Source organism: Esox lucius, chromosome 6 (genome assembly GCF_011004845.1).
Source record: "Esox lucius isolate fEsoLuc1 chromosome 6, fEsoLuc1.pri, whole genome shotgun sequence".
Classification (NCBI taxonomy): domain Eukaryota; kingdom Metazoa; phylum Chordata; class Actinopteri; order Esociformes; family Esocidae; genus Esox; species Esox lucius.
In genome coordinates this window covers 8801725-8811708 of record NC_047574.1, presented here as the reverse complement: position 1 = coordinate 8811708, position 9984 = coordinate 8801725, and the positions used below count along the sequence as shown (strand labels likewise).

The 9984-nt window shown below is 36.0% G+C and overlaps 1 protein-coding gene across 1 annotated transcript; it reads left to right on the top strand.

Annotated features, from left to right (window-relative positions):
- The first annotated feature begins 3359 nt into the window (after positions 1 to 3359).
- On the top strand, positions 3360 to 8325 carry srgn (serglycin). Its single transcript, NM_001304008.1, is given in 3 exon segments — positions 3360 to 3490; positions 5446 to 5584; positions 7664 to 8325. Coding segments are annotated over 3 exon segments (396 nt in total). The 5' UTR covers positions 3360 to 3417; the 3' UTR covers positions 7848 to 8325.
- Positions 8326 to 9984: the final 1659 nt, after the last annotated feature.

Genomic DNA, 9984 nt, shown 5'->3' with positions numbered 1-9984 from the left:
TTTTTCAATAACCCAATTGTATTTACTTAACCTTTGAGTGGTCCAATACAGATATTTCTTTCTTTGAAACAAGTATCTTTTTCTGAAGGTTATCAATTAAAATAGTTATAAAGTAGATAGCTTTTTACCAAAGAGCAATTACTTAAGTATGATGGAACTTTTGCTAGGACAGGCTGGGAGTTTTCAGCGAGGAGTGGGAACAAGAGAGGTTGGGTACTTTCTTATTTCTTTCTTATTGCTAACCAATTTACCACCAGGTGATGCAACAAAACTGCATCCCCCCAAAGAGGCATATTTCTTTTCAACAAGATTTTACCCTGGAAAAGGCATTGTCATTCTTATAATTTTTAAAAGTACACATCAGTCACATCATCCACCTGATATCTCTTTTCAGGCCAAATAAGAGTACTTTTAGCCTATTAAATCTGAGAGAACAATGCATCCCACTACCAAAACAACCAGTTGCACACCTGAACCTTATTTTGATTGGACTTGTGATTGGTGGTGATCTGAAAAAGACAAGGTGAGGTCACATTTAAATAAGGTTTATATCGAACGCTGGAAATTCAAATTATTTCCTTAGCCAATAGCACTTCCTTCACTTCCTTAGGAATCATATAGGATGATTCTGAATCGTGATAGAATATGGGTGGTTGACAAACAAGTGTGATTTTATTTTTGTTTACTTCAAATATTAGGCATGAAAATTATTGAGTTGTGTTATACTAACTCTAAGATTTCCAAAAATATATCTGGTCTTTAAGATTTTGTATTGGAATCTGAATTATTTCACCAGTTTGGGGTGAATTCTCATTAGGAGTGACATGAAAATGGAGTATACTTTTCTTAAGAAACTCACTATCATAATTCTTTATCATAAATCTTTCAAGAAACTTTTGTCTCTTGCTCGTACTATTTTATGTGTTCCATTGAGATTTTTATGATTTATCACTAACAAAGCCTTTTTTGGTAACAGTTCTGAATGTCACTCCAAATGATATAGTGTCACACCATAGGATGAACCACACCACACTACAATTTGTCAATACAAATACGCGTATTACATGCATTTAACATTAAAAACAATTTTTTTAAAGAACAATGACACAAAATTTGAAACATTGCCGTAAGGCCATAAGGCTCCTCAACCAGCAACACTGATCCATGGTCATACTGATCATACACAAACTTTCCAGATGCTCTGATGTCCTTTCAGGTACTTTTAATGGGCATTAGAATATTCCTTTGCATGTACCATTCATAAGCATATTCCACTTAAATGTATCTATAGTACTCAATACTTAGACCATACTGTTCATACTCTCCATCCTACTCTTACATAAATTGATGCTAGTTTACATTTTTATGTATAGTACTGCTATACTTGCCATATCTATAATATCCTAATACTACTAACAATATTGCTGCTAGTTTACTCAATTCTTTTTAAACTGCTGCCTACTACAGTGTTATGTATAATATTGCTTTATCTTCTTGATATATTTTTGCTGTGCATTTTTGCTGTGCATTTTTGCATTTTTCTCCTTAAATTCTCACCACGTGGTTGTAGTGTGCTATGCCACCATTGCTTATTACACTCATACGTATCTATAATATACAATAACTCTACCTATTGCTGCTAGTTTACACTTATATATATTACTGCCATACTTGCCATATCTAAATGTTCAATAATACTACCCTGATTGCTGCTAGTTTGCAGTTTTTTAAACTGTTGCTAGTGTACAGTGTTATGTAAATTTTTGCTTTATTTTATTATTAATTTTTGCTTATATATACTTCTCCTTAACTCTCACTACTTATTTGTCAGGTGCCATGTCACAAGAATGTCATTGTGCAGGATGACGCTGTGTTGTTCTGTGCATTTGACAAATAAACCTTGAAACCTTGTGCTGCGAAACAATGTATAGCACTTGGTTATCAATGAAACAATGTATAGCACATGGTTATCAATGAAACAATGTATAGCACTTGGTTATCAATGAAACAATGTATGGCACTTGGTTATCAATGAAACAATGTATAGCACTTGGTTATCAATGAAACAATGTATAGCACATGGTTATCAATGAAACAATGTATAGCACTTGGTTATCAATGAAACAATGTATAGCACTTGGTTATCAATGAAACAATGTATAGCACTTGGTTATCAACGAAACAATGTATAGCACTTGGTTATCAATGAAACAATGTATAGCACTTGGTTATCAACGAAACAATGTATAGTACTTGGTTATCAGCAAAGGACTAATGAAGAACCATATTTCTACTGGGGAACACACTAATAAACAATAGAATCATTAGGAAATTGTTTACAGTTAAGTGTGTTGAATATTAACTAGTGGTAAATGTTCATTATTAATAACCACCCCTAAGTAAATCAGTCATATAAACAAGGGTAAGTTAGTAATGAGTAAGAATGACAAATGGTGTAAGTACAGTCTTCTTCAATGGGTAAAATAACAGGAAAATAAAGTTAATATCATATGGTGTGACGAATGGATCATATGATGTGACAAGCAAAACCTGTCACAAAATATGATATAGTGTCACAGAGCTGAGCTTTTGATCAGAGCTGACTCACAATATTTTTCCTGGACTCATTGAATACTTATTGAATACATTGCATTTATTTTTCTTAGTTTTATTCAAGTTTAAACTTATTCAAACATGCTTGGGACTGTCACACCATATGACGTTTTTCATGTTTAGTTAAAAATCTTTGAGGAATTAAGTGATAATTTGCATGAATGTTCAGTATTTTCACATTAAACAGCATGTTCTGAACAATATAAAAACGTTTTTTGAGAAATCTAAATTGTATTTATTTGTGTTTGACGCTCAGAACCACAAAAAGGCCATATCACGTCAACCAGCCATATCCTAAGCAGTTTGAAACTAAGGAATGCATTCTTGAGAAATGAGTCACATATAAGATCGAAATTCAGGACAATTCCCTATCCACAATTCTATGAACTTTTTAGAATTGTCTCGAATCACTTAATGTATAGTTTTACTGTATATCTTATTGTAAATTGATCTATTTCATAATTTATTCGTTCCAAGAAAAAACTTACTTTTTGTGTCATTTTCCATAAAAAGATTGGTCAAAAGATAATGTTTATTGCAATATTACAGTGACAACTAGCAATTTAGTAGTTAAATGTTCATGCATTTAAATAATCTTTAGGCGTTATAATGATGGTGGAAGAAAAAAAGACAAGAACTTTCCACTGCGGATGTTAAACTTCTTACGCATGGTTTCAGGAAACAATGACGCGTGTGGGCTGGGTTAGGGGTTTATGTTGCGATTAAGTGCATTTAGTCATATAGACACACAAAGGTTATTCTTAAAGAATATACTGACGTCTCCTCATTACAGAATCCAAAATAATGAAGGGAATACTGAGTCTGAAGATATGCCTGACATTGGCTGTCATTTCCATCCTAACAGACAACGGTCTTGGTGAGTGAGTGTTTTTTTTTTTTATATATCTGTTTTTTGTTTTTTACATTTGCCACATATTGAAGTATTGAAGAAAGTAGGCTATCCAAGTGAGGGATTGTAAGGATTCGTTACAGTAACATCTAGATACCTTTTAATGAAAGTGTATCTAGGATGTTTCCTGGCATGCCTGACAGACTACTGATATGTCGATCTACATAGCTTGTTTTTTTTCGTTTGAACTTTTTCTGACAACAGGACACTTTCACTACCGGAATAGAGCAGAGTTGGTCTAGTAGAACGAGTAAAAAAAAAAATTCTGATACGCTACCAGAAGAAGTTTGAACAAAGTTGCTGATTACTTCGATCAGCCATTAAATGGATGGTTGCGTAAGTGAAAGTGTAATTTGATATAGTATTTATTCTGCGCCTAAATCAAACTATTAAGATATTTTAATGTCTTCGATTATTATTATACACTGTTATCGCCCGTATACTCCTAATCAAGAAATGCTTAAATTGTAGACTACATTTGTATACTTTGACAAATGACTCACAGATTACAAGAACAACAAGAGATGAGCAAACGTCTCAGGTTAGAAGGCTAGAGTATTGCCCAGGATCCCTCTGCCCGCTGTAGTCACTGTAAGGTATCAGTGCTTGTACTCCGAAGCTCTTTTAAATACGACCCCAGTTGAGATTTTGTTGAAAGGTATCCCAAAAACAACTTTACTGGTCATGAAGCAGACACTCCTATCCCGAAAGTTACAGTTAGGGCATACACAAGATAGTTAGGTAAGACAGGCATACAGCCCTATAGAATGCTATACTCAGGGAATTTGGTAGCTAAGTGCCATAATGGAGAAGAACATTTTAAATCACATTACATTAGTTTAGGACTTTTCTTTAGGACTTTTTTTGCATCCACCTATAAGGTCACAGAAAAACCTCACTTTTCTGTGCTGTGTACTCATTCAGATTTTCAAAATGTTTCTCTCTCAGAATGTTTTCAGATCATGAAACAAAATGTAATATTAAAGGAATTCTGGGTAAAGAAAGAATGCAAAATATGTATATGCTACATATTTCATTTATTTATTGAACCAGGTTATAGACAACCATTGTCCCCAAGGAAAGCTTTGTGAATTGACCTCTTTCACTTAATAACAGGTTATGCACAATTACTTCTACCAAACACTTCCGGTAGTGGTTGACAAGACTCTCACATTGCTGTTCAAGTTGTCACATTTTTCATGCAGCTTTACCTCAGTATAATTCAGCACAATATTTGTTTGTTGTGTGTTTTGTTTTTTTGAAACTTAGAAACTAATTTCATGCCCTGCCACAACATCTTCTGTAAGTTTAAGTCTGGCCCCTGACTTGGTCATTCCAAGACATTAAATTGTATTGTTTTTCAGACATTGGGATGCAGACTCTGATTGTTTTGGATTATTGTTTTGCTGCATGACATATGGCATGAACCATTTTGTTCAAAAGTTTCACACACACTTCTGGAATACCCTGCCCATGACTTGTGACTTACTGAAGTTGAACGTGTAGCTTTTCTGTCAAAATGGGTCCTGTTATGTCTGGGAAAAGCCAAACACTGCATACCAAAGTATTGACCCAATATCAAAGTGTGGCTGTTGAAGTGTGATGTTTTAGGGATGCTTTGCAATCAAAGTACCTTGAAGCAATTATGAATTCTGCAATCGGCTCATGGACTCAGTCCATGGCATTCGGGGGGGAAAAATTAATGAAAAATATATTGTGTTGGTAGCTCCATTTTTTACGTTTTGGAAAATTAGGAAATTATAAGGGGGACAAATTTTTTGACAACACTGTATTTAGGGAAATATAGCAAGTTACTGTGGCTTTGGTTCTAGATCTTTCTACAATAGCAGATACACATTTTTTTTGGTATAATTTCCTTGAAGATCCTCGGTCATAAATGATCTATGTTCATGTAAAAACAGGTGCACCAACAAAAGGCAGATATATGTGGGTCAATTGCCGACCAGACTCCAAGAACGCCAACTGCCAGACACAGAGGGGTCCCTTGGTGGAATTGCCTGGGCCACCTGATAGACTCCCCTCTACTGCTGTAAAGGATATGTAAGTATACGTCACCTCAGATTTGTATTATTAGACCAGAGGAACATGATGTGACACAACTGTTTGATGTTTAATTCTTTGTTTGCTTCATAAGATGGCAACGGATGATTTTACAATAACGGGACATTGACACATTCTGTCACAAACACTTGAGCAATAACACTGCACGAATCACTACACAATCTCTGGCAGGAAATTGTATTGATGACACCATCATACTACTAGGTACGCACTGTGACTCGCATGTCCTTGATCTGATAACGTCTCATTCCGAGACTGATGATAGCAAACAGGATGTCAGTGCTTTGATGAGTTGCTATTAGTGTAAAATACACACTGTGGGCCTGCGTTATATTTCTACATTATCCAGCAAATAGATACACACTAGAACTACAACCCATTGGGTTTTAGCCATCTAATCATACAGTTTTGATATCATTATCATCTTCATACATTTTTGATCTCATCACAGTACTGTGTCTCCGCTGATATTAGACTGGAGAGAATGCTATGTAATTTGCTCTCAGCTCTTAGTAAATGTTTTTTTTTTCTATAAAGGAAGCTACAAATGTACTAGCATATGGCCTAATATACCACTTCCCCTTAAGTGGATGTCTTGGCAAGATATTCTGTCCATTGGAATAGTGTTTACCAGCATGTGCCACAAACTGAATTTTAATTTCATCGGAAGTACCTGTCAAGGTCCCTGTCATGTGGATTTTGCCAGTAATCCCATGGATTCATGAGTTTTGAAGTACACAGGGGTGTGGATGGGCCAATTCCCCCAAGTACTATCTTAGCCATAACCATGTCTTGGGTCATCTGATGTGTGGATGTGCCTTAATACATATTGCGTATAGACACGTCTTGGAAATACCACTGTCTTGAGACATTTGTCTGAAGACATCTCAATACATTTGCTCTTTTCATGTTTTATTATTGACCATTCACTCTACAACTGTCACGCACACATTGTAAACCACAACAGAGTGATGACAGTTTACGGTTAAACAACAACTGCAGATTCAACAAAAAGGAGCTCCATATTCTAGTCTTTACAGAATTATCTCTTGTTTGGGGATCTCAGACCTGCTCTTGTTTAATTTGCTGGAAAATGAAGTTCCATCAACCATCATATCAGCACTAACAATACCACATCTACGCTATTGACTTGTAGTTTAATTATGAACATCTCACCTGATACAAAAAGCCTTATCGTTCACGACACAAGGGTTAATATTTCACTCCGGCTTTATCTAATTTTCCGTCTGAAAATAGTAAAAAATCATTCGGTTTTCATGGGAAGAAATGCACATTGCATGTGGCATGTTAATTTTTGCAATGCAGTGTTCACCCTTGCTTTTACCAGGTGACACTTGTTTGCTTGGTGACGGCTAGCCTTGATTGAGGTGGTGTCTTCCATACACATATCCTGATGAAGGAAACATGATCGAAGGGCATTGAAAAACAAAAAGCAGATACTAGCATTCAGTCACGACATAGCAAATGAGAGAAATGAGAGAAGCGTGAACATCCTGGTTGTGGGGTAAAGGAGAAAAGGACATTAATCTGACAACAATTGAACCAAATTGCTTCAGTTGAAACAATTGAAGCAATTTGAACCAAATCTATTTTTCGTGATGGTATGAACTGATGGATGTGGGAAGTATGCCCCTAATATTTTGTGTACTAGACTACAGTTGTTAAAAGTACTGGTAAGTTTACTTATCTATAATGTTTACTTCCCTATTATGATGGTAACATTGTGTTACAGGGCTCACACACCCTGCCCCCTCAATGGTTTAGTAATTGAAACACACACCTAATTATATCATACATTTTGACAACATTGCCAGTTATCATACTACCAAATGTTGAAGAAGTAAACAAATATCAAATAGCCGCTTGGTGAAATATTGTTGAACAAATAGGGGAAACAGAGCCCAACCTGGTGGGTGTTTTGGATACGTACAGACACCATGGCTTCATAGGGAAAAATCATAGGGAAAAATCACAGGAAGAGCTCAAAGGATGTAGTCTGTAATCGCTAATTGTCCTCTGTTTTTGTTTTTCTCTCAGAGTGCAAAAAGAAACTGTCTCAGAGCTGGAGGAGCAGTCAGGCGAGGGTTCTGCTACGGGACCCTTCTTGGCTGACCAGGGCTCTGGAGATGTGTACGGCGTTGACTATGCTGAATTCACAATGCCAGTGGATCAGGCTCTGCCTCATGCTCAGGAATTAAAAGAGGACCACCTGATCATGTAGCCTTGCATAACGTAAAAAAGATTGAGATTTGAATATCAATCCGGTTGTACAAAATGTATTGGATCTGGCAAGCTCTCATGACTGCGTGACAGGATTCCCATTTAAACTGTTATGTTTTGGTTGGTGCCATTTGCATCTTGAAAAAGATGTAGCACTATGCCTTTTCCCTCTCAGCTATTCATGCTTGGCTATGTAAGATTGTGTTTGACAGTCTTAACATTGATTTGAATAACTTTGTGGTTAAAGCATAATTTGCACGGTTTAGTTATTTTCCCATGGGACCTGAGAGATTATATTGCTCTTATTTGTGAATGCTCAAATTTTAGAGAATGTAATTAATTACATTTCACATGTAACCATATTTTTTGTTGATCGATCACTTATATTTTTCAAATGGTTATGAAACGTGGTTAACTGTGATATATTGTGCTTTTTTACTTTTGCCATTAAATCTACAACATAATAAACACTTCCCCTTCAACTCTTTAGTCATTGTTCACTATTCTACAATAGTCACATGTGACGATATAATGCTGCATTTATCATCCAACAAAATGTTTAGATAAATAAGTTAAAAATAAACATATTTCAATCATTCAACGGTTTATAAGTCAAATGTTTATTTAGCGAGGACTTATGGTGAATCCAAACCCACCTTTAAGCTGCTACTGTATCTTGCTCCAAGCAGTGTTCAATGTTATTTTGTTGCAGCTGAAATTCACAGAGTGACTTCGGCAGTGGGGAGCAAAAAGATACATTAATACTGGGATGTACGTTAAGTTTTCTTTAAAAAAAAACATTTAACACATAGATGTCTGAGCTAAATTCCAAACACATTTATGTATAACTGTAACCAAAATTAACAAATTACACAAAAAATGTAACTGAAACTATTTATGCAATTAACATCAACCAAAACGCTATTTCATGGGGCAGAAAAAGTAAGTGCACCCCTTCACTTCACTTCAAACATTCCATAAAATGTCTCAAATTAGAATCAGGTGCATCAAAGCAAGCAAATTATTAGAAAATGAGAGGGTCCAGCCTTCGTTGAGGTTTAGGTACTTGGTCTGGTTTGGTCTTGAACATAGTGTGTGTAGAAACATCATATCAAGATCAAAAAAGGCTCTATTGCCACAATTTCAAAATGCATTAGTCAGGACTGTCAGAAAGAAACTGCAAAATCTTGGCTTACATGGGAGGGCTGGACCGAAAAAGACTCAATGCTCACAAAAAGAAAAATCAAGACACAACGAACACTTGCCAGATAACACCTATTTAATGACTGACCACCCAACATAGCTCTGTCCAACATCTCTATAATTTGACTGAAAGGATTTGGGTTTCACCAGCAGAAGTCAGTATTTCTTTCTCTTTCTTTCTGAGCACTAGAGTAATATCTTTAAGAAAACAGGCCACTGAGGCTTTCAGACAAATCCATCTAAGTAGCAGTTCCAGTCGATTAATCCTTCAAAACAACAGTTACCCAGATGCGACTGGTCATTAGGGGCAGGTGCGGAACAGCACCACCTATTGTCAACAGAAATCACTTTTTTTTTATTTCTCTAAGATTACTTCCTATAATTTATTATCTATGAATATAGCATCTTCCTAAAGTGCATATCATTTGTGTTAGGATTTTATTTCATGTTCATTGGTCCCTGCCTTGCTACTGTGTTCTGCCAATTCAAGTTCGCAGGAGTAGGCCATAGGCTAAGTGTGAATGTGGGGCTAGCCCCTCTCTCACAATGCAATGTACATTGTATGTGTGAAAATATTAATACGCATGCTCAGAATGTTAGTGTGATCAATGTAGATCACACAAATTTGATGCCAAGTGGGGTTGACAGCAGGTAGCCCCACTACAGCATCATTTCGTACAGTGGGGAGAACAAGTATTTTCCCACTTACAAAGCATGTAGAAGTCATAGGTACTCTTTTATCATAGGTACTCTTCAACTGCTCGTTAGCTTCACAAACGCCAGATAACTTGAGAAAATGAATAAAGTGGATTTCATACTCGAGCACCGGTTTGAAACCCTTAATTTGGCAGGGAAACTTGAAGTAAAGCGACTTGGTGCCCATCAGCCAAGGGATATTGTCATCACTCAAACAGCTGGTAAAAGTAACCGCGGGT